This window comes from Thermobia domestica, chromosome 3 (assembly GCF_964235325.1).
Source record: "Thermobia domestica chromosome 3, izTheDome1.hap1.1, whole genome shotgun sequence".
Lineage (NCBI taxonomy): Eukaryota > Metazoa > Arthropoda > Insecta > Zygentoma > Lepismatidae > Thermobia > Thermobia domestica.
The window spans coordinates 50,364,554-50,391,275 of record NC_137456.1 but is presented as its reverse complement, the minus strand read 5'-3'; the positions used below and the strand labels follow the sequence as shown (position 1 = coordinate 50,391,275).

Here is a 26,722-nt window from a genome sequence, read left to right as displayed (position 1 = left end):
CGTAGAAAACAGGATTTGTTGTAATTTAAACGGTAGTAAATTTCGAATAGATGCGATCACTCTAGATTCAGATTGTAGTGGATTTACGGTTTTTAATTCATTATACGTATTCACAACAAAATCAACAACAGATTTGTGCAAGCGAGGATTAAAAGGTTGATTTCTAATCGTAGCGTCTCTGTTTGCAAGTAGAAAGTCATTCTCATAATTTGCAATCAGCGCTGCCTTGAATTCCTCATATGTGTTGACGTGTTCACGTACAGCCTTAAACCATAAAGAACACGGTGGAAGTAATAAATGAGGGATTAGTTTCATATATTGAGATTTATCTATACACATTATACTGCATTCGTCCTGAAATTTTTCTAGGAAAGAAGTAGCATTTTCATTACATCTACCACTAAACTTACTCATAGCACGTATTTCACTCATTTTTACACTTAACTTTACATTTCTTTCACCGTTTCGTGTTCGTGTTGAGTGAAAATTTCTACCTACTGCGTTATGTGTGGTTCCACCATCTCTTTTCCGCCCATCTGTATTCCTTGGTTGAATTTTTTCCAAAATAATATCCTCATCGGATGAATTACTTGAAAAAGAGATAGCGCAAGGTCCTTGTCGATCTGCTTCGGGTGATTGCGAAGTCATCTCTTGTGAATGAGGGAACCCCAAACGATCATTAACCATGTTGTTGTCATATGCATTGTCTTTAATCTGTAACGTCCTAATTTCTTCCTGTAAGGTAGATATCAATTGTGCATTTGCACGTATCTGGTTAGAATTATCTGTCACCTGAATCTTTTGCTGACGAACAGAAGATTCTACTACTTCAAAATCCTTTTTTATAATATTAACTTCTTGAATTACATGATTGTAATTATCCTTGCAATCGTCAGATAATCTTTTTAACTTCTCGTCGAATTGTAACGTGATGTCTGTCACAGCTTGTATTACAGATTGTTTCGCTTCTTCGGACTTTTTATCTATTTGTTCTAACTGTCTACCCAATTCTTCATACTGTGTTTCTAATCGTCCATTCAACTCTTCGGATTTTTGCTGTACCAATTGTTTTAATTCTTTGGACATCTGAGTTAAATTTTGTTCCTGTCGCTGTAATGCGATTAGAATTCGGTCTTCTAATGTCAACATTCCTGGTGCAATAGGAGCTATATTCTGCCCGTTGTTAGCATCATCAACAGTTTCATTCTCTACTGTCTCACCAATCATGATTTTTCTTGTAATTACTCTACCACTTCTAAGGATAGTTGAGTTCGTAGTCATGAACCTTTTTACTAAGGTAAATTCACCCTTACTTATACTTCAGGATATGAATTTACCAGAATCCCGGGTGAGGTAAACCAAAAATTTTACAACGACTCACCAAAGGTAGTCGTTAACCCTGGTTCAGTTATATATTGGTTCAGTGGCAATAATCGTTTTCACCTTAAAATATCTTCTGAAGTTATATTCACTAATACGCTCACCTTTTCTACTGAAATTACAAGTCTATGATGAATGTTAAATAATTTATTCTTTGAATCCCTTTTAATGTATATTCACAACAACCGACTTGCAATTCAACATGTTAACTGAGTATCTATCAACAACGACATAGCAACCAACTTGACAATAATGTATATTTCTTATATATTAAAACATTCTTCTTTTATTATTTTTAATTAACATTATAACTGGTATAGTGCTTATGTAAAAGCACTTTCTGCCCGAGATATATGTAATTATGGGCCGATATGAGCCGATACAAAGTATCTCGTTATACCGGAAGATTTTTTCTGAAGGGAACACCGCACCTATTAGGGATGCCCACGAGACAAGATGTGTAGCTGTCTCGTCTCGAAAATGTGTTGTAAAAGTGATGTCTCGACTCGAAACATGTATATTTCTCTATTGGAAGAACCGTGTCTCGACTCGAATTTTGTCTGGAAAATCCTGTCTTGATTCGTCTAGTGCGCATCCCTACCACCTATGTCGGTGCATCCCTGAACACAAGTAACTAATAATCAAAACTCTACTTTGCATTAGAATTATTACTAATTTAAAATATCGCTCCATCTAAATTTAATAACAGAGAATGGATTAATAATTATTGTTATACTGTTATAATAAAACAAGCATCTGTATATGCTGCTGTGATTGAAAGTGAGAGTACTGAAAAAAAAAACTACTTGTCATCCAAATGACCTTTCATCGCTTTCGATTATATCCTTTCAAGTTATATACCTATATGCCGCGTGAAAACTAATTGTATTTAAACATATTTTGAAATACATGAAATTTAATTCAGACCCGTAACAGAAATGACCGTATCGTCCCATTTTAATTCAACAATTAAATTACTGCAGTCAGGTAAAATAACCTTACAGTTTCAAAAGAATGTCGACCTGCAAATGCTTCGTTAACAGTGACTGGTATTGACAACTCCCCACCTCAACATTTGTATGATTTTGTCCAGAACGCGAAAGAAACCTTTTAGAGCCTTCAGTTGCCTCTTATCTTCTTTCATGTTTTGTAGCTTTCTTTTCCGATAAAATGCTCACTTGGTTTTATATCGTTGCTCATTATTATTATATGAAAAACAAAGTACTATTAAAAAGTGAAAGCACACATCATTATAAATTTAAAAAATAAAACAAAAACGAAATGACTTAGGATAGAAATGAAAATCTTGACGAACGACAAATGAACTAATAGATATTAAACAAAGTGAGCATTAAGCAGTGGACAGCGATTTGAGCCATTAGGAACTTAAGTTAAAATTTCCCTCAGAAATGATTTTTAAAAAATCCATTTGTACCGCCCGTGTTTTCTTAGTATTCGCTCCACTCCCTGGGCGAATGGACAAGAAAAGCCTACTTGCTTCCATGGGGGCCCGAAGAATTTTTTTAGAGGGGTCATCTTCCTGGTTGGTATATTACGTTTGGTATTTTTATTTGTATTAAGAAAATCTTAAGAAATTATACATACGGTATATAGTATACTTGTCGTAAGCCAGGTGGGGCCCGGCCCCCTCGTCCCCTTTTGGGCGCCCATGCTTGCTTCAACTTTGATAATGTAAATTTCATTCACGGTGATCTTTCTCAACTCTTAACTGAGGTCATTGAACCAAAGTACTATGCGAAGACACTGTTTAAGACAAGATGGAGGAGCACCCTTGGAGACATTTCTTTCTACTGTGATAATGCCACACAATCCATAAACAATACTTGCGGTTGAATTCCTTTCGTTTGTTGATCCATTCGGATTTTAAAGACATATTTGGCAATGAAATTCTCTTGCAAGGTGTCGGAAGGATTGTTGAGGAAGGAATGAAGAGTCTGTTATATTTGTATTTTGTGCATATGGTGAGATTGTGGAAACTATACCACTGTCTTTAGCTCTACGGTCATAGTGCTTAATACAACATCTATTGGAAAGCTAAATTTACCTTTATTTTATCTCATATTCATAAAATATCCCTTTTCCCTCTTTAAAAAAGTCTATCCTGTGCCGTGGAAATTTTCCTCAAACTAGCATCACTTGTGCGTGTGGTATTGGCATCAATTGATGTACGAGTCCATTTCATTTGTAAAGGGTGTTTTACAGACAACCACGCAAAGATTCGACTTTATTGTCCTTTTGATGTATTTTGTCTGTATCTCAGTCTGTACAATATTTATTTGAAGCTATATGAGGAAAATTTTTCATCATAACATTTTTTTAAATAAATATTTACATTTAAAACAAAATTCATTTTTCTAATTTGGCTCCCTGTTCACCTGGCGCATCCTGGCGCTTCCAGATCCGGCCCTGCAGTAACAATGAAATTCTGTATTACCGCCCGACTATCGTTGTTGTGAAAGCATTCATCATGATATGACGTAGGGAAATGAGTTACATTAGGGTTCTAAGATCTAATATCAAAGTTGAAACATCGCAAGTAAAACAAAAACATGTAATAGCAAATAGTTTTGAAAATAATTTCAGTTTAAACTAGCTGCGACTACATTTAATTCAAAATTGAACTTCTGGAGTGCAACATATGAGCGTAGCTAAAAGAAAAAATCAATAAGAACAGTCGGGATTTGAACCTAAGCCATACAAGTAGCAGTTCCTTGCACTAACCATTCATCTACTATATTTTGTTTACTAAAAATATTTTCCATGCAGCAAAATGCCATTTCACACTGAAACATTAACAACATAAGAACGAAGATTTCAAGAAAATTTGCCAAAGCTTATGTATTAAAGGTACCCTGGTATTCGCCCAGTGGTACTGCAAAATCATTAGTCAGGATGCCTCGTATCGAAATTTGAACCGGGAGACTCTCAATTACGAAGGGTCAACACTAACCAGTAACCTTCGTTCGCTCAGTAAATGTCTTCAAATTACTTTTCTGTAATTATTTTTCAAAAATGTTTATTATTTTCATGAAGCAAAGAGTGCATCTTCTACTTGGGTTGAGAACTATATCTACTATACTTCTAACAGTCAACTAATAGTTGATGTTCATTATTTCTATCGATTTTCTACGTCTACTAAGTTATTTCAATTTTTTATAAGTTTTCCCTTCCGTTTATGACAATGATTAGAAATGAAGGCTCCTCTTCTTATACAAATCTTGATCATTGTAACATTTTTTAGTCCAAGTTCTGAATTATTGAAAATAGATAAATTAGTTAGAATGAAGAGGATAATACTAAGAAACATGGTTAGAAAAAAAGAAACATTGTTGTTTAACGAATTGATAAAATCAAGCTTTTTCAAAACAAAAAATACTGTATGGTATGGGATGATCATGGAAAAAGTAAAAATAGCCATCGAGGACACACTAACCAACTACTGTACGCGGATAAGTCAAGGTTCGTTAACTTGGTAGACGTATATGAAGAAACCACTAACAGAAAATAGCTGATAGCTTTACGCCTAATCATCTCAGCGACCTCGAAACTATGAACTCTAAATTAACATCGGTTGTCGTTTTCGATCATTTTATATGTTACTCCCTTCCGGTCTCAAGGTATGTCTTACCCCTTATCCCAATGCATGAAAAGCAAATAATATTTTCGCAAACACCGCGAGGGGCAGGGAGGGAGTAACAGAACGCACACAGCTCGCTGTATGGCTTTAGGGCAAATACCTAAAGGCATAAGCAATAGGCCACTTGACCAAGAGCAATGTTGCCAAACGTAACATTGGGGTAAGTCCACGCGCAGCCTGTCTCTTCGCGTAACATTACCTTCGACACAAAATCACTGACCTTTCGAACAAGATAACATTGTTGCGCTCTTAGAGTCAGGTTTTAATTGCATTTGTGTTGAAGAAATGAAATGAAATCTTTGTTTTACGTCCCACGGTTGTTCCGGTTAGGCTAAAGGAGACGGTGATGATGAGTAATGAATGAAATGAAGAGAGTGGGAGGAAATAGGAGAACCCCGAGGAAACCGACGCACACGGTGTTCGTCCGCCACAAAGTTCAATTGGCGGGGGCTGGGATCGAACACGAGGCCCCAAGCACTAGAGGTGAAAGCTCTGCCACTGAGCCACCGCGGCCCTAAACGAAAAGAAAAGAAAAGCGCACCCAAGACAATACCTCTAGAGTTGTGGGGAAACTTGTCCAAATAGACTTTTCTTTTTATTTACATTTAAAAAGAAATAAAATATATTTCCATGATGGAATAAAATTCCACTAATATAATAGACATCTAAATTAGAAATAGCAAAAACAGCTGAAAGTAAGGAGAAAGCAGTAATTTCACATCAGGTTCCAAAGAGAATAAACAGCACCGAGTAAGAAAACAACACGCGTTCAGTGATGAACTTACCAAGCCAATAACTACTGTATTTACACCACGGAGTCCGACACTCTATAAAGCGCCTTTTATCTATACAGGATTATGCACGATCAACATTATAACTTACATTTTTCATTCTCTGTTGCAAGAAAATAATTGACATAAGGATAGGACCTGTACTTAAACGCAAAATTACATAAATGGTCTGGTAGTTTTAGTTAGAACGATCCGTCAAGTGGAGGTGGGGTAAGTTCTCAAACATTTAAATATACGACGTCTTATATACTGTAAGTGTACTACGCAACCAGTTACTAGAGAACAAACTGGTATCAAAACGACTAGGACTGGTAGGCCGAAGTAGGACTGGTATCAAAACGAGACAATACGAGACTATTTACAGTATTAGTCTCCTTTCAACCGACAAATAGCGGTCTCAGTCTCGTCTCGATAGTTTCGAAATAAATTATTTGAAATTATTCCACACTAAATTCGACAGTAGATAAATAAAATACACCTCCAATAGTTCTCCCTATTGCTTCAGAATATATAATGGATGCACCATTTTCTACTAGATAAAGTATGAATTAGCAATTCTTATACAACATTCAAAAATACATTTGTCTGTTTCCATTAAATATATTCATTGTTTCTTAAATTATTTATTTACTAATTGAAATACCCGGCGTTGCACGGGAAGAATAGGTTTATATTTCAAAGATATATTTGAGATTAGTTTTCCCAGTAGAATACATATTTGAATCGGAATGAAATAGTACGAATCCATTTCCAGCAGGAGCAAATGAATTAACTTGCCGCTAACGAAGAATAAAAACTTGGGCTTTTATGGTATCGGGAGTGTCATTATTCACTTCAGCGACCCCGAAAACTATTGAATAGACACCCATATCTTTCAATTAGGAATTTTTAGGACCTCGAAAACTATGGATTTAACATTAATATCGTTTATTTTCGATTATTTTTACATGTCCCTGTGTTTCCCATGATAGAGCTAGAGGTGATATGGGTTTCGATTCCCGGCGGGAGTCGTGTGGTTCGGGTTCCACGTTACGTCGTAGATGCATATCTTGTATAGAGTCACAGCTGAAAGACACGCTGAACTCTATATCACCTCACCTCGTGAGATATTCTATTTTTGTATAATTTCTAAACCACTTCTCTTTCTTTGAATCTTCTCCTTCCTCTTAGGACACGCATAGGTTCAAAACCGAATCTTTCTTCACGGTTGGAGGACGCAAGGCTACTGTACCATACGCGTACAACCCTTATGAGTTGCGCAGTTTGAGTAGCACGCACGAATAAACCACGCTTACATTTATTATATATAATTAATAAAATCTCATATTAGGACTAACTTCGCACACCAAACTTTTAACAATGCAACTTTTTAAATTATGTTCATCTTCTTTATTATTATTATTATTATTATTATTATTATTATTATTATTATTATTATTATTATTATTATTATTATTATTATTATTATTATTGCAATAGCTATATGAAGCAATTATTTCGGCCAATTTCGTTAATACACACCATTCAGCAACCGGTAGTTGTAGAAATCAGGCTTCTGCAACAGCAATTGTTAGCTCAACTGGTAGAGCGCAGACTTATGGATTCAAGGGTTACGAGTTCGAATCTAGCCTAAATCAAAAGATATTTTTCTGATATAATTCTTGAGATGGAAATGTTTCTCTCTTCACCTCTCTTCACAAACATCTCGTAATTCTGAATAGAGATGTTTGGATGTGAAAGAAAAAAGTATACTAGGATATAAAAAAAGAAAGATGAATTACATGATACCTTTTGCAATTTTTAACTATATTTTCACCTATCTAGGACGTTTCTAAAAAGTTCAGACTTCTAGACCTCCTTTTCGCTCTCTTACGTGTCCTTTAACTAATTTCTATAATTACTTATTGAGTCTAATTTACTTATAATTACTTATTGAGTAATTATACATATATTACAGATGTCTTATCTCTTTCTCTTTTCTCTACATCATGTCTTGAGATGAATGTTTTGACAATAGGTTACAGACACAATTTTACAAAATAATACGATCTGCGATATCAGTGATACATATTGTGGTGTTTAACTTAACATATAAAACAATAAATAGAAAAACTGAGAATACGAATCTTTTCGTGCACTGATGCTTCAAATCTGTGTCTTTACTCCCTATACCTATGTTAATTCCCTAGTCAAAATAAAAACTCTTCAAAATTAATCAAAAATTCTTATACAACCATCCCTTCCTTCGAGTACTGCGCGGTCACATACCCGTCACTGCGATGTAAAGGCACTTATGGCGACGAGGATACATACATTTCACTTAGTTGAAACAAAAGAATACTGAAAAGACCACTGAAGTTAGTTAAAAACACTATCGCAAAACATTATTGTGTTTTTCAAATGATAAGATACATGTTTTGAGTAGGCTTCAATCGCAGGAGTCAATTTGTGGCAGACGAACTCTTCGCACCACTGCGAAAGTTGTCAGTACTAGATGCGCTATTTGGAAATATTCTATTACTATATTAACTGCTACTTTCAACAAATACAAAAATGGATTATGGACACATATGTGCAAACCATATGTTTCTGTGTCAACTAGTTGTCATGATACACTTTCAAATGTTTCCATATAAAACAATTGTGAAAAATTTTAGAATATGTTGTCTCGCACAACTGCTGGTAGATTCTGATTCAAGCCTTTTTTAATTTCCCTTCTATATGAAATCGAACAAATAATTTGTCAGAGGATAGTAAACAAAACTTACTAACATTATTTGGGCTTTCTTTGCTGGATGCACATGTAACTGCGTATTTTTAAACAAATATTTTCATAGGTTCTCTTTTTTTCGAAAAACAAATATTTCTTTATCTGTATAAACAATGTGATTTTTACTTCGCGTTTCACTATTTCATCATCTATTTCCCCCTTTCTCCCTTCCCTTCTACTCGATATATGAATTTAGTTGCTGAACAAACGTGCAGGCATCTAAATGATACCATAAATTATTGTACCCAAAACTAACTTCACTGCTTCAAGACGCGAGAACTGATACAATTAGGCGGAAACAATACTTTTTTATTTTTACTCGTCTAACTTTTCTTTGAATTCTTTCTTGGTAAATAAAATTCGTATTGTGCTTTTATGAGCTATAGATTTTTTTTTAATTATTGTGTTTTTAAATGTGGTTCCAAGATTTTAGTTCAAACACACATTTTTAAAGAAAAGATTAGACAGAAATTCGCATCAAAGGAAGGAAGCTAAACAATTTCCAAAACTATAGAATCAGAGGCTTTAGAATTCATTTCGTTTCTGTAATTCATCTGTACTGAAGCAAGGAAATTTTCAGGGAGGAAGACCTCTTTAAACCAACGAGAAAAATAACCAAGGAAGATTACGGATGATCCTTTGCACAACATAGAAAATTTACAAGAGATTTCACGAAATAGAGAATAACAAAATCTGTAACCTGTTATAATAAATTTAACATTCAGGCTAATACAGCGACAAAATACGAACTATCAGAGACGATGGTTATAGCAAGATGAAATAGACGACGAACTTTTAATAATTCTAATGGTATAAAACTAAAAGATAATTAGTTCATATTTATATTTCCAGCATGGAAAGTGTATACTCTAAATTTTATTGAAACACTTTTCATGGTGTGAGTAATCCCTTTAGTTAATTTGTCGTATTCCTAGATGAAGAAAGAGTGGAAAAGGAAACGGAAGTCCGCAGTCCGACAACGCTAAGCTAAATATTGGGACGCACGCGTGCCATTCGCTACTGCGTCTTGCTTCTAATCTGAAAAGACGTGTAGACAAATACATCTGTTATAAGTACATTCACTAGTGTATTCTCAGTCAGGGAGAAGAAAAATATGAACGGGAACAGTCCAGCAACTTCCTGAATGATGTAGCGACACCTAAACAGCTTTTCTGTCTTGCGATAATGTTTATTCTTTTGTTTCCAACTAACTGCTGATAAGTAATTTATTTTGTTTTTCATTCGCTTAATACAATATCCCAAGTAACCAAAATGGCTGGGCCAACGTTAAAATATGGTTGCGTTGATTTTTGGTGACAAAAGCAACGTTGGTCCAGTGTTGTTTACGCCGTTATTTGCAATCAACCAAGTCCCAGTGTTGGTCCAACATGATTTTACGTTGAAATAATAGTTGAATTCAACCAACCTTTTTGCAACAGTGGGCCATTGTTGATTTTTAGGTGTATTTTTATATATATATATATATATATATATATATATATATATATATATATATATATATATATATATATATATATATATATATATAAATATGTATTAATGGAAAGTAAAACAAATATAAAACAGAAGAAAACACAATTACGTAATTTAGATATGATATTTTTCATGTTGAAATTACCAGATTTTCACGTCTAGTTCATACTGTGGACGGTAGGAGGCAGGAGTGATTCCTACCCAGAGTGCATCAGGCGAACCGCCAGAAGTCCGCCATAGTGTATTGTATGTACGAACATTGCGCCCAGCAGGATTCCGTTTGCTGGATGTCGGTAAGTTTTCATGCAATTTTGTAATTATTTCATGTCATTGTAGATATGTTCAGTAGCATGCCTAACTTATATATAATAAGTGGTTATAGTTCAATACGCAATTAAAACTTTCGGCGTACATAAAATCCCGTGTTGTGCTCGCTAGGATTATAAACAAAGCGGCAGGTAATTCTATTGATATATGATTGCCCATAATAGGTGTACGTAAATTTAAAAACGGGTAGAGCAATGTGGGAAGCGTTGAGTTAGCTGGTCCTCCTTCCTCATGGGTTCGTTAAATTTATGTGAGTTTGTTTCAGAAGTGGTAAAATAAACACACATGGTGTCAGTAAAACTTTACCGTGAGCTGCACACGATATACGCCATTAACGCGATTGTACCAAGTAATTTCGGAACAGGTTTGGTTTTTTGAGTACGGTATCTTAAAAAAATGCGATAATAGGTCAGATTAGCTCCTGTCGCACATCGTCTGCTATGGTGCAAATCATCGTTATTTCATTGCTAGTGATGTGCATAGTGCTAAAAAGGGTGGTATGCAGTGTGTGTATATGTGAGTACAAGGGCACACCTAATTTCGGCAATGTGTCCTTGCCCGCAAAAGACAGCGTTGGCTATTGTGCAAATTATCGTTATTTCGTTGCTAGCAACGTCCACAGTTAAAAAAGGAGATACTGTGTGGAGTTTTGAGTGCAAGGTCACATTGCCAGAAACGTTTATGTGCCCTTGTACCCAAACACACACCCTCTTCATCACCCTTTTTAGCATTGTGGACATTACTATCAACATAACAACGATGATTTGTACCATAGCAATGCTGTATGACGGAAGGAGCAATTCTGGTAATATTTTACATTAGCCATTTCTCTCATATATGTAGCTTATGATACAAATCAGTGTTATTTTGGTTGCTAATAAATGTGCAGAACAGAAAACCCAAAGAACAAACCTTAAAAAGGCTGGGGGGAGGTACCCCCGTGTTACGAGCGCGCTATACACAGTCCCGCTACTCCCAAATAGCGCTATTTCGTTATTAATTATGTCCACAACCGTGCAAGCATCAGTAACTACCAATTTGTTGTTAGTTTACATTAGCCTCTTCTTACCCTTGTACAACGCTAGTTGGCGTGAGGCTTTTCAGCGATTGGAGTTGCCAGTTAAAATGATCTACCTTTATTTGATTACCACAGCCAACTCTGTGAACGAGAGAAGATGATTAAGTGTCTTATAAGGGTAGGTCCTTAGAGGGCGGAGACGCGGCAAGGTGACGGACGTGTTTGTGCGCTTTTAACACATTCCTTTCCTTCCACAGTGAAATTATGGATCTTTGTAGAATTATGGACATAAGTAATAACCAAATAGCACTGTTGGAAGTACCGGTATCGGTACCGCGTATATGGCATGCTCTTAACCCCCCTCCCCCCACAGGTGCCTTTATTGAGGTTTGTTCTTCGGGTTTTCTGATCTTAACATTATTAGTAACCAAAATAACATTGATTTGTACCATAAGTAACACTGTATGAGAGAAGTGGCAGCCATTGTGCACAAGTTGTGGGCCAGTTTTTACGACGACAATTGTGTTATTTTCTTTACATATTTTGTCATTTCCTTTCAAAGTTATGTTAGGATAGGTTAGGTTAGGTTTTGGTTCTTTTACTATTTCCTACTTACCTTCATGATTTGTACAACTGCTCAGTCTCTCTTCCCACATACGTAAGCACGAAATTTAATATTGAAATATCGTACGATATGCAAGATTAGGCCATTTAGGTACTTATTCACGGCTATATCGCGATTCACTTTCATTTGTTTCTCTCATTTCTCGCTAAATTCGTTTAAATTTTTCTCACAATTCACTGACAGTTGAATTACGATTCAGTGCTATTAACACATTTCTCCTGTAAATCTTTCTATTTTTGCTAAATTTGGCCCCCAACTTTTGCACGAACTCCGAAGCGGCTCACGTCAAATATTACCCGATCGGCTACATTCTAATAATATACCAACCCTGTGAGACAAAAAACAAAGTTTCTTGTAGGGAGTGATTGGGCATGCAATGCGCGCTCTTAACACGGGGGTGATTTTTACTCCAAGTGCATTTATTGATTTTTTTTATTCTAGACATAATTAGTAATCAAAAGAGAGAGAGAGATAATAGCAGCATAAGCAACACTGTGTAAGTTACTAATCGTAACAATTACCGCTGATTGTTAACGGCCCATTTTCAAGTACATTGGCAGCATTGAGTAGCTACTAAGCGTGTCGTACGATAGAACTAATGAAGATTGCAATGTACACAATTGCCGTAAATTCGGCAGTTACGTTATCTGGTCCTCGATACAGACTTCATGTTAGATAAAGTTAGGTTATATTGCATAAAAATTGTATAATGATAATATGAGGAATGGTTATAGTAACGTTTTGGGCCTTGCGCTAAATGAAATACCATATTTAATGTCACACACAGGGGGGGGGAGTTTTGACAGGGGTATTCCAGGTTACAAAACCTTAAATTGGTCAGGGAATTTCAGAAACATCTCCCGCTCGCCACCATGTGCTGTATTATCACGTGAGATACATGATGTATTAAATTCACTACAGCACCAGTACTACAGTTCACTTTGATATTTGTCAACAATCCACATACCAAATGAGCTGAACATGTGCGTCGATAAGGACGAGGTTCGCGTGTTAGAAAATTGAGATACGTGAGTACGCCAGAAATGGGATGGATGATAGGAAGTATGTAAGATTAGCAATCTCCACATTAGAGAATAATAATGTTCGTATTTCACACAGTTATAAATGAATTTAAAAAATAATTGTTTTGCAAGAACAATTTTTAATTAAATGGACATGCTGCAAAATATAGAATTATTTTCTTATCTAAATTCTCCACAAACATAACTGTGAGATACGTATGAATTAGAAATGAACTTTTACACAACAGCTCACTAAATAAAAAGGTTTAAAAATTTGTTTGGTTAATCCATCTTAAACATTTGAGAAAGCTTGGTTGGTTTGTATCAAAAACGTTTGAGCCTATTTCTGTGCAAGAAATGCTTTTTTTTTCTTTATTTAATTTTACCTTTGTTCAGGTTTTGAAGAGGGTTTGGGCATTCTTAGAAAATCTCACTTCTTCCCGAAAAAGAAAACATTAGAAATGGGATTCAGTGTCCTCAAATTGAATATATCTCCTATAGAATACTAGTAACCTGAAACTCACAATTTGCTCCACGACTGTAAGCTTAATGAGTAATAAGAAAAGTACTGTAGGGTTGCTGGGGAATATATATATATATATATATATATATATATATATATATATATATATATATATATATATTAGAAAAATCCCCGTTTTTGCGTACACCTTAAGTTCATGAAAACAGAAATAAAGACCATGCTAGTTAGCTCTGTTGAATTCCTATTCGGGAGATCATGAGTTCGATTCCTACGGCCGGGGATCCTAACCGGGTTTTCCAGAGTTTCTCTGTCCTAGCAGGCAAATGGTGAGATGGTACCTGACAAATAGCACTGGTCGGCCCCTTTTTGTAGTTAATGTGGTAATGTATCTAGTGTAAAATGGCATTAAGGCATATCTCGTGTTTGTTAAATTAATTAAATCAGGTGGTATGATTTTTCATTATATTTCTTCCTAACCACCCATAACACTAATGGACTCACATATTTAGACCCTATTATAGCCTCTATCTTGTTTAAATGTGTAAATAAAGTTCAGGTATGCAGGAAAATATCCCCGCCCCCTGTTTCGTCCTCCATAAAAAGTTCAATCAGCGTTCCCACTGATATGGGAAATTCGCGCAATTTGAAGTACGGATTTATATTACTCAAACCGTTTGTATAGCGTTATTTTGCTACAGCAGGTATTTTTTTTTTTTAATTATTCGTCTTGCGACGAGCCACAGGTTTCATATTTCCACTTTAAATTAGATGTAACGGCATTTTAACGACGAGTACACATGTGCAGATACAACTGTACTTGTATAATCAACTTCTGCTCGGAAAAGTAGAACTTTTTTTTTTTAAAGTCCTGGAATTGTGCAAATAGTGACCTGGAAAAGTCGGGGCATTCGCGGTCGACAAATCAAATACTGGGAACGCTGACTATTATATACACTGATATTTTAATTATCGTCTGTTTTTCATTAAATATCGAAGTATCGAAGTTTCGAATTTAAAATTAAAATATATATATATATATATATATATATATATATATATATATATATATATATATATATATATATATATATATATATATATATATGAGCATGTAAAGACGTATTTTTGTACTTTTCAGTGTATACATTTCTAATTTTTGGTGCAAATCCGGGGTCTAGTTATCACAACCTTGAAGTGATTGTCTAAATATGTCATTATTAGATCAGTCCGTTTGAGCAATTGAAGTTGTAGCACCTGGCGATTAGATATATGATGCGGCTCGTGCCATATTATGATAGGTTTAATAGCACTAGTTTGGCCATCACTGGGATAGATGTATTTTTTTCAGTTTGGTTAGGTTCTGAAGCTAGATCCCGGTTTGAACTCTTTCCCTTCGAACTGATGATAAATTGATCGAAGGTGATTTCAGATTTACTGGAATGATAATGACAATCATTAACGTATTTGATTGTTTCAGTGTATTAAGTAGGTTCCAGATCAACACCTTTAAAGAGGAAAATGGAATTGTCATATCATGTTGTTGAGTTTAAAGAAGACAGTGGCGGAGGTGTTGGGATCGTACATGAGTCTTGGCTGACTCCCAGGAAAAGAGAGACGTATTGGCCACCTCGCACGTTAATGTTTAAATATAATAAACTCTTAGCAGAGAATAGTACGCCTACGGAAGATTGGCCTCTACACACCATAAAGAGGTTTTTTTATCACACAGGTTTGTTTGTCAGCGATATGGAATAACAAAATGTAGATGTTATTGAAAAAAAATTGTTAGTTTGTTTAATGAGATAATATTAACGCGATAATCTTCGTAGCTGATCTTGTGTCGAGTCGGCCCTATGCCCCTCTTTTGTGCCCGCAAATGAGAAAGTGGATGGAAAAGTGAATGTATATTGACTCAGCTAATACTTAGAGTAAAAGCATATTCCTATAAGTCACATTAAATAGGCTACTTTTCGATTTTAATTAGTTTCCAGTCAAGTGTAATAGGGAATTATACCCGTTTCAATTAATCGTTTTGCGTTCAAATTCGTTGCATCGAGTTGTCTCCTTGTATGTCTTGGAAACTTACGTTAGTGGTGTTTCTTCTTTATGTTATATATATGAATTGTTGCTTTCTTTGTTTTTTTACTTTTCCTTTCTATCGAAGTTTCTGGTCTCCCGTTTCAAAACGTCCACGACTTTCTGTAGCCGTAAACTCTGTTTGAAAAGTGTCAATGTTCTTCCTCATGAACAAAGCCTTAAATTCACAATCACCGTGTATGTGTGTGTGTGTGGAGGGGAGTTTCGCCTAAGGATGGTATCACTCGCCGTATTGACTTGTCTGTGAAATACCATCCTTCGGCGAACCTTCCCCTATACACGATGATTGTGAAAGATCATTGAAAATTTTCAAAAAGAAAGTCGTGGACGTGTTTTAAAACGGGACACTAGAAAGTCGATAGAAAGGAAAAGTACAAAGCAAAGAAAGCAAGATGTGTGTGAAGGAACAGCCGCAATGTTAGATGGCTGCACTAGTCTCGTATACAACTAATGTGTTTTGGGTTTTCTGGTGCTTCCACAAAAGGGCACACCCCTTATGTAGCAGTGGCTTCCGCTTAAATTGTCTGATTTTCACATACGTTGCAGCCCATGACGACTACATCAAAAGTTGTCATGGGCGCAAGCTCTGGAAAATTCATATGCGCGCGTTCCAGCGCCTCAAGTTTACATATGGCCGAAATATGGTTTAGGTCAAATCGCTTTGTTTTTTATAGGCCTTCGCCGGCCAGGTTGGCTTTCTTGTTAAATGATTTTTAAACTCGACAAGCTCTACAACATATGTGAAAACAATCTTATTACAACTGAAGTTTACATGAACACGGGCGTGCTGTAGCGCGCGCATATGCGTTTTCAGAGCTTCCAGGTGTCGATCGCTACAACATATGTGAAAATCAAGTGATTTACACCTCAGCCACATGTAAACTCGAGCGCGATGTAGCGCGCTCATATGAGTTTTCAGAGCTTGCGCCAGTGAATTTTAATGTACTCGTCATTGTCTACAACATTTGTAAAAATGAAGCGATTGACCGATGCCACATTTCGGCCATGTTTAAGCTTTAAGCGCACTGTAGTGCTCGCAGGTCATGTGTAAACTTGAGCGCAAATGAGAGTTTTTCAGAGCTTACGCCCATGACAACTGTTAATGTACTCGTCATGGACACCAACATATGGGAAAAGCAGCAAATATAACCAAAAGCCAGTGCTCCACAGAGGGTGTGCGGACTACTGGCTGATTTCAAACATTCAACAAAACCATTTCAAGGTGTCAATTTGTGCCGAATGTTTACTTTATTTTTGATTCACAAGTAAAATTGCTTTATTGTTATACAGAGAAGCTCCAGCTTGTTATCAAACTTAATCTAACCTTTTAAAGACGTCGAATATCCAAAGTATTTCAAACGTTTTTCACACCTCTGAATTTCATTACCGTCTTCATACCGTTTTGGGTGTTTTTACATAAAGTGACTCAGATTTATTTTTCAGATGACCTACTCAAGGCAAGAAGAAAGCTGGTACAAGCCCAGGATGAATCGAATCTAGAAACTGATAACGAAATTACAGGGCGACCTCAGAGGAAGAAAAAGCGTCCTAGTAGATTAATTAGTGATGATGATGATGATAGTGGGGATGAATTTTATGTAAGAGGGCAGAGGGCAATGTCGTACGAATTACAGGAATTCATCACTAAGTTTACCTTCACCGCCTCGTTCATTACCATCAGAACCAGCTTCATGTGAGCAGGTGTGTATTCTTTATATTCTCTTAATTAGTGCCGGCCGTTGTGTTGTTTGTGTGTTCTGCCGAATGCATAAACTGATTCGAATGAAATTTTTACAGATTGGTTTATTGTTCAAGTACAGTCAGGCTCGTTGGGGAAGTAAATCGGACAGCAGGGTGAAACCCTGGTCTGAAAGACAAAAATGTATGAGAAACAATAATTTTTTATTAAACACAAATTTAATGCACTGTCTTCTATTAGAACAACCTTAGAAATGTGCACACACACTTTGGAGATTCCAGGCTATCTGTGTGGACGGGAGGGAGGCTAAATCAAAGAGGGGGTGGGGGGAGGGTGAAGGAGTCGAAAAATGAATCCGAATAACATTTTTACAGATTTATCGCGAGGTCTAATGTTAAAATAACCTTTCATACTAGTTAGATTTGAGCACGGTTCGCAGACAGGGTGCAGTTTCCTGCCGGTTGTGATCAAATATTCATTTTGACGATTGCAGACAGGGTGCAGTTTCCTGCCGTTTGTGATCAAATATCAATTTTGACGATAAGTCTTTCCTTTTTTACCTGTGCAGCGTGACTGATTTGTGCAGTTGGAAGTGCATTGTAAGGGTATCTAAAATGTACCAGGGTTTATCCCCGGTCCTGTCACATAGTTTTCACTCTTTAAAATAAATATCTGCACCATAACAGAGTATTGGCACAAAAAAAAACCCAAAGCAATGCTATTTAAAAAACGCACACCCTTACGTGACAAGTCAGTGCGTCTGAGGAAGGTCTTGTTACAAATTGCATCTTGTCAAGTAAGGTATTTTTGGGAATAAATAAAATTGCTTTCGTCATATATGTTTGCTTTTAGTGAATAATATTCCAAAGTGGTATACAAGTTCACTCAGAGTCGTTCCGTGCAGAGTCACCACTTTATTACAGGGTGTCTATCCGTCACGAAAATCACGAACTTTAGTTTTTGGGTCACGATTTTTTTAAACTGCAAATGTAAGTACAGATTGGAAAATTTGTTTTATAAAACGTCAAAATTCATCACCAAAAATGTCTATGGTCGGCTTTAGACGCTACCAAATTGCTATAAAGTACATTTCTATCGAATGGATGAAAATTCAGCCTAATTTGTACCAAATTTGCTCTTTGAGAATGTTAGGAAATTGTGTGATTTGGTAAAGAAAAGGTCACGAAAAAGTCACGGAATTTCATTTTGGAATTTTAGTAGACACCCTGTATTATTGTTAAATTGAGTTTGTTTCCCTATATGCATACATTGACGAAAACGAATCTTCGTGTCATTTCAAGCTGCGTTAACGTAGATACACTATAGAAAGCAGAGTGGAACTGAAATTTAAAGCTGCTGAAATTGTAAACATTATTCATTGTATGCCAATAGGCAGATTTCTTCAGGAATATACTATTGCAGATACTTTCATGTCTGAAATTCCGGAAAATTTCTAGACAGTTTCTTTGATCACATCCGGACACAAAAACTTTGGCTTGTGAACGACATAGCTGCCACAATTTTTGAAAGGGGTTAAAACCAAACTTGGCTCAAAGTCGGTTTGTAAAAATATTTTAGATAATATAATTAGTATACTCATACTTTGTGTCCAACACTTTTAATCCGGATAAGTTCATTAGCCAGAATGATCGGATGGCAAATTTTAAAATGGCGGGCATTCAAACAAACAAACAAAAAAAATACTAATTTCCACGATTATTACCCAAACAGAACCAAATTTGGCTGGGGTGTTTGTAATATGTGAGTTGACCAGATAATCACAATGATCCATCAAAAAAAGTCAAAATAGTTGGCATTTAATTGTCTAAAAAAACATGAGTGCCGCAATTACGAACGTTCGGAACCAAATTTTGGTCCAAAATTGATAGTTGCAGTACAATATGTTGGTTGAGTGTGAACTTAGAAAAATTCTTTAAAAAAAATGGCTGCCACGTGTACTTGTAGGAACTGATTGGGACCAGAGTTCGTACAAAAAATTAGATATTTGCGATATCTGAGTTGAATGTGAAAATCGACATGATTCAACAAACTGCTTTGAAAGTAGAGTTCGTTTGAAATGTTAAAAAAATCTACCTCTTCTTTGCGGCCCTGTTCCAAAAAGCGTATTTTTTAATGTATGACGGTGAATATGATCTTAATATTTTGAATAATCTGCGAAAGTTTTCATTTGAGTTTATTTTTTTTAATTATTTATTTTTTTTTCTCAGCAGAAGTTACAGAAGGTCGACCAAGTTCAGATGGAAATACATCACCTGACAATCAGCTGTTAGAAGGCGGAACATCAAGAATAATTTCGAACTCGACCTATCCACAGTCGTCCACAGTTTCAGAATGCTCGTGCAGTAAGTTACTTTGATTGATTTTAATGTTGCATTTTTGCCAAAATTTTATTTTTTTCGTGTTGTTTACATAATATTAAAATTTCGAGTTATACGTTTGTTTTAACCATCGCAGCTATGCAACACAGGACCGAATGAATAACTTTGGATTCCAACCACCCTCAGAACTTTAATGAAGTGACAGATTTGTTCTCACGTTTCTCCACCATTTTATTTTGCCTGAACAGAAGCTGAATTACAAAACATTCCCATTATTCATGGCAATGAAATTGCAATTATGTACCCACGCCTCCAAAAGAGCATATCCATCTTATTCTGCACATGATCTAACATCAGACAACCAACCATGAGTGAATGATATGAGGTTTAAGAATTACAAAGGCTTTAGAAGATATTTTGTAATTCTGAAACCCTGAAACCGCCCACTATGGTTTGTTGTCTAATATTAAAGAATGTGCAGAATAAGGATGCATTTGCTCTTCTGGAAGTCTGGGTACAAACTCAACTATACTGGCTGGCACAATGACACGCTGGTGACTCCATGTAAATAGTCCGTTTCCTTTAATCTTAATTTACTTTTCCCTGAGTTTCTTTTGCTTCATGCCTGATGAAAGACATAGCTCTGTTCGAAAAATCCCTTCTAAAGTTTTAATTGTTAAAAGTAGTTGTGGTGCATGCCAGTTCAGGCAAATTAACACGTATCTACATTAGGTAGGCATTTTCGTGTTTTTTCAGCTTGATCTGAATATAGGCTCACCTAGTTGGTAGGTATTACAAGAATGTAATAGTGTAATTAAAACAACGAGACACACTTGATAAGTATATAAACACTGGAGGATAATAAAAATCACTTAAATATCTGGAGAAATAAAACTTCCCGTAGTAATTTTTTTTTCTTCTACTTTCGACTTTTAGAGAATAGTCGTGTAGTACAAAGTAACGTAGTACAATTTTAACATATATGAATACTGTACTATATGTTATTTTACATTAAATATTTACAATGTTAAAATATATGTTATTAACTTCTCAGTACCTTTGTTTAAGAAAATATTTTCTGGGGTTGGACGTAGGGCCAACATATTCACATGATTTTGGACGTAACTTAATGTCAAGGGTTTCAGTAAAAATCAAGTATTTACCAAGATGTGAGTGAGAGTAAATTAAAAATTACTTATTTCTTTTGTACTCAAGGTTTATTTTATTTATTTACTATCTCTTTTTCTTTTTATTTTAAAATACAACAACTCTAGATATACTTAGGTCACTTATTCCCAATTTAAACAGCAAATGGTGTGTTTATGGTATTCTGGCGCTTCGGCCTACTGTCCCTTCCCACCGCCTATCTTTTCTAACAAGTATTTTCTTTCATCCAAAATTTCATACACGTCATGTTTAAACACAAGAACATAATATTTGAGAGTAATTATTACAAAAATTTGAGTATTGATTTTCTCCCATTTTGTTTTCATTCTAGGTTTTGCAGTAGTTGCAAGACACCTTGCAGAAATGAAAAATATGCTAATAGATTTAAGCAATGATGTTTGTTTACTGAAGGACCAATTAAAACCGGCAAATTCTACATCGCCTGCAAAAGTGAACTTACCGGAAAACCGCGCAATTCCATGTACATCAGTAGTTGACGTGTTAAACTTGGAAGAATGGCTTCAAGTACGTGATAATGCAACGACGCTGGTAAGCTTGTGTTCTAAATAATAGTATATTTGCATTTTTACGCTAATTTTGTTTCCGTACATCAATATTTAAAAATTGAATTAAGGAGACAAATTAAATATCATTCAAGCTGTTTACTTTAATGAACATCTTGCCAATTTTAGATACTTTATTCATTCCGGAATATCGTAAATTGTTTATGTAGGAAGATATTTCTAGTTTTTCCTTGGGAGGGGGGCTCACAGAATCCAGAGTCAAAATTTATTTTTGGATTTTAGGCAACTGTGGATGAACACAGGGGAAGAAAAGGGCGTGTTAGATATTGGGAAGAAGTCGTAATAAGACCTACTCATGTAAGGTAACAGTGCAGTAGGCAGAAACAGACCTGCAACTAAACTGCCCGTCATTTTTATCTTACACCCTTCCTTGTCCCGTGTTAACAAGAGTAGCGAGACTGGCCTTCACTGCTGGGAGTTCTGTACATTTTCAATAATTTTCTTCAATGCGGAAGAGAGCAATGTTGTGAAATGAGAACTGACAGTTGTATTGTATTTGGAGATGGAAGATTCGGTTTGGGAATATTCACGTAGCCCTATGCGATATTTACTGTACAGAAGATTGTGTGTAAGCAAACCTGGTGTAAAAGGAAATGTGTTTTCAAGTAGAAGCGTGCAGATGATATATACGACTTAACAAATTAAAAAAAAAAAAGGTTAATAGCATTCTGGACGCCGAAATTAAATTGCCGCAAATTTTAAACGTTTCCCTAAATATTTCATAAACTTATAAAGAAGAGAAAAATTGCAAGTTGTTGTTCTTTTAACAATGTGATTTTCCAAATGATAGCGTAGTTACAACTCCTCTGAATATTTTGGTTATGTAGAAAGCGAGGAATGAGTTGTTTTTTCGCGTTAAAAAGTTTATTTCCTAACTTTCAAACAACGGAAAATATTCAGAGAAGTTTTAACTACGCTATCATTTGTAAAATCATGCGTGCAATTTAATTTCGGCGTCGAGAGCCCTCTTAAAACCCACTACTTGAAAGAAAGAAGAAAACTCGATGACCTATCATCAATTTTTATGTTGTAAAGAATTAAAACTTGATACAGAGTTTAGGAATAAAAATTAACTAGTTAACTTTTTTTTTTTTTTTTTGGACACGAATTTTTTTCAGTTTGCCAATATCTGAGAAGAAAGCATAGCAGTGATTCTTGCAGTTGTTTACGTAGACTGTGACTTCTCTTGTATTCGTGCATAGCTTATACAATGTTCTGACTTAAAGTGTTTGAAATTTCCTTCATGATTTTTACCCATTTTTGTTTTTGACCTCTCTTCTTTACTTAATTACAACCAAATATTATGATGTGAGGCTGTTAAAATTACTATTTCTGTGTGGTGAGTGCTCAGATTTTATTTCATTGTGTAGAATCGTAATTTTTTAAAATCAACTATCATTAAGACAATGGTTTTATTTTCAGTCACGCCAGTCTGTTACATAGAACATTGTAGTAAGTTTGCGTGTTCATATTTCAAGTGTTTTCGAACCGTTACTAAAGTACGGATAATAAAGAATTGATGTAATCTATTGGTTCTATTTGTAGTATATCTAGTATTGTTCTGTTGACTTCACAAATTATTTTCATTTCAGGGGCTGTGCGTCTTAATGGAGTAGCCAGGAAAGCAACAGACCAGGAAATAAAAGAAAAGATTCAGAACTGGTTCCTCTGGGGAAGAGATAGAAATGGAGGAAGGGAACGAAGGCGTACGTCATCTAATTTCCAAGAGACACAAGAGGAGACTAATCGAGAAGGAGGAATGGACCATTCTTGAGGCATTGCGTTGATCTGGGAAACAGGTTGCAGGATGTTCTACGAATTTTGTGAACTTTCACTCAGGTACAAGTGTTGCTAGTAATGTAAATATTTACAGTCCTTGTATAACAAGCGCTGAACTGAACTTTAGGCTTATCACCAAAATTAATGACGTTGCACAATGACTCTTTCTGTATGTTAAAAAAAAAAAAAAAAGCTTTTGTTTTCGTTGTGAAATCATGACTAAGGCTTTTCACTTCGATGAGACACGTTTGGTTTTGGAGCTATACAGCTGCTGTCTGTTTTTCAGAATCTGGTTTTAACGGTATTCCAAGAGAGAAAAAATTGTGAGCAGAGAAGACCACTGAATTCTTTTAGAAAGGACGCTAATAATGAGTGTCCCAAACTTCACGCAATAATTAATTTTGACATAAAATACATATTTATACTTAAAACTTGATTGTATTTATTTATTTATTCATTCATAAACTATACAGTATACGGTTATGCATGGAACAACACATCGGGTAAATAGCTTCCACATACTCACACTGTTGAAATTTTCCATGACCTTTTTAAATGAATCTGGCTGACTTTCGTTCATATAGCGTTCATTTTCCTTGTAGTTCTACGCTTGTTGGCATTCCAAGGCGTTAATTCGATTTTCTGAACTACGAATGCAACGATTTTGTTGATTAACGAAGCCCTCAAAGTGTAATCGGCGATAAGGCTCATTTTCAGTTCAAGTCAAAATGTAACAAGTACTTTTTGCGTGAATTTTGGGACACTTTCGTATCAAGCATACAGGAGACATATTTTGATCCAAGCCTGTACTACAGTATTAATTAGGGATGGGAAATTTCGGAAATTTTACTTTCTAGATTTCGGAAAATAAAATAGAAAATTTCGAATGTCGGAAAAATCTTAATTTTGAAAAGAAAAACGGATGTTTAGAAAATAATCCAGTTTTTTTTTCTCCCAAGGTCAAGAGTCAACACGTTGAGTTAATGTGTTTAACCAACCTCCAGTTTTTTTGGTCTGTGTGTGTTAAGGCAATGGAAAACCAGCTTTTGTAAAGTATGGCAATTCCCCACGCGACCAATTGAATAAATAGACATAAGAAATTATATTTAAAAAAAAAAGCTTTCAGTTCGTAAATACTGCTCAAAGTTTTGGTCCAACTTGAATCCGCGTGTTGTGGGCTTGTTGCTCTTTAGCTTAAACCGCCGCAGTCGGATAGGGACAAGCCATTTTACTGAACAGGAAATATTGGGGCGCGTCACCTGGCCAATTACATCATTGTTGTCGCCTTCCGTCTTCTGCTACTCAAGGCAACCCGCATGAAACAAGTGGCTGCCCGACACTGTCAAAAGCTCTGTCGCTGATTTAAGCAAAACGCGGAAATTTTGTATTTGGATCGCATCTGCTTCTACTTTCCGTATGTTGGATATATCACCGATGGGATACACGGATACGGATGAGTCGGGCGGCCCGAAATACATTGTTAGGTAACTTGTTTCATGTGAATGGCCTTGCGTATCAGAAGCCGAAGGTGCATGCAATGATGCCATTGGCTAGATGGCCCGCGCCATAATATCCCTCTAAAACATGGCTTCTCTCCCCCCCTCCCTTCCTGGCTGTGACAGTGAGCTCAAGAGCACCACGCGGCTTAAAACAAAAATCAGAATCTCGAAACCCAGACTGCTTGTTTCATCTAAGTACGGATTTTTTTGAAAGCCAGATTTCGGAAATCGTTGGCCTAGTATTAATGCCTTCAATGCGTTTTTTTTTTTTTTTTTTTTTCAGTTTTGTGATGTATCATTCTTGTCTAAATCGTATCAGTATTTAATAAGAAATGAAAAGTATTTAATATTTTCTTGGTATGCCATAGCAGAGTTCTGTGCCCTCTTGCATAATTGTGGAACGTTTCATGTATCTATACAGGTAGTTTCTATGAGTGTAATATAAGATTATTTTTCAAATAAGACTCTTTTTATTCCTTGTTTGCACGAATTGTTTTCACGTTGTTTCAATACTTATCAGGAAACCTTTCTCGCATTTGAGAATTTAAAAAATAAAAATGAGACCATCCGTATAATCTTTTCAAATATTGTAAAATGACATACAAAATATCACACTGTTATTTGTAGTAAAGTTATTTCCTATACAATTATCGTAAAACATTATAGTTTTAGGACATCTGAGTAATAAGCAAAATGTATATAGTTATCACTAAAACGAAAATGTAAATGGTTATCAATGAAAGAAACAAATGTTTTCATTGGTTATCCGAATAAGCGTAATGGCCTTCAAAGCATAACTATAGCTTTTAAAGGTTTGTTTAACATGTTATAAATACTAATTGTACGATAATTTGACACCATGTATAAATTACATTGTGTGTATGTGTATGTTTTTTTTCCTTCAAATTTTTGAATAAAAACTGTCCGCTCAAATATACCTCTTTGATTTTCTTCTGGTCCTTGAAGTCCTTTCACCAGTCATGTGTGAAATATGACTTTTTTTTTTTTTTTTTTTTTTTTTTTTTTTTTTTTTTTTTACAAACTGCCGAGGATGGTAGCTCTCTTGGTCGCAACAGGAGAATGACGGCATTGTATCTTGTGCAGGACCAGACAATAGTGACGCAGCCAGTGGTGTACGGGTAGCAAGCCTGCTTGCCAAGAGGCATTCGGCTAGATCGAGCGTAACTACGAACCCTTCTCCGGCAGGGCTTTCTCTGGGTTTCCTCAGTCCCACCTGGGGAATACCCGGATGCTGAGATGTGCAAATCCAGAGCCGCGCTACCTTCCCACATTCTTGTCCCTCCTATATCGGCCTAAGCATTGATATCTAAAGGTTATAAATGAAGTTCAATTTCACTAGAAAAGAAAAGTTGAACTTTATTTATAACTTTTAGATATCAATGCTTAGGCCGATATGGGAGGGAGAAGAATGTGGGAAGGTAGCGCGGCTCTGGATTTGCACAACTCAGCATCCGGGTATTCCCCAGGTGGGACTGAGGAAACCCAGAGAAAGCCCTGCCGGAGAAGGGTTCGTGGTTACGCTCGACCTAGCCGAATGCCACTTGGCAAGCAGGCTTGCTACCCGTACACCATTGGCTGCGTCACTATTGTCTGGTTCTGTACAAGGTACAACACCGTTATTCTCCTGCTGCGACAAAGGAAGCTACCATCCCCGCCATCCAGTCCATGTTGGTTGAAATATCGTTGTTACCTATCGTTGGCGCAACGTTGGACCAACGTTGATAACTGGTTGGAAGTTGAATAATGGTTGTGTCATCATTTGTATTGTCGTTGGCCCAATGTCGATCTATAGTTGATAAATGGTTGACGTTCATTAACGGTTGAGTTATCATGTGTCCTGTCGTTGGCCCAATGTCGATATATGGTTGAAGTGCATTAACGGTTGTGTTATCGTTTCTATTGTCGTTGGCCCAACGTAGATATATGGTTGATATGTGTATAAAGTTGAATAATGGTTGTAATTACGGT

At 35.9% G+C, this 26,722-nt stretch overlaps 2 protein-coding genes across 2 annotated transcripts; both read left to right on the top strand.

Moving 5' to 3' along the window:
- Positions 1 to 1,279: 1,279 nt before the first annotated feature.
- On the top strand, positions 1,280 to 17,363 carry LOC145681777 (uncharacterized). The gene is made up of 3 exons (XM_081753389.1): positions 1,280 to 1,297; positions 10,275 to 10,386; positions 17,110 to 17,363. The coding sequence occupies exons 1-3, from the start codon at positions 1,280 to 1,282 to the stop codon at positions 17,361 to 17,363; spliced, it is 384 nt and encodes a 127-aa protein (XP_081609515.1).
- A 67-nt stretch (positions 17,364 to 17,430) lies between these two features.
- Positions 17,431 to 25,640, top strand: LOC145681776 (uncharacterized). The gene is made up of 4 exons (XM_081753388.1): positions 17,431 to 17,503; positions 19,594 to 19,728; positions 21,203 to 21,420; positions 23,048 to 25,640. Exons 1-4 carry the CDS (start codon positions 17,431 to 17,433, stop codon positions 23,069 to 23,071), a joined length of 450 nt encoding a protein of 149 aa, XP_081609514.1. The 3' UTR covers positions 23,072 to 25,640.
- Positions 25,641 to 26,722: the final 1,082 nt, after the last annotated feature.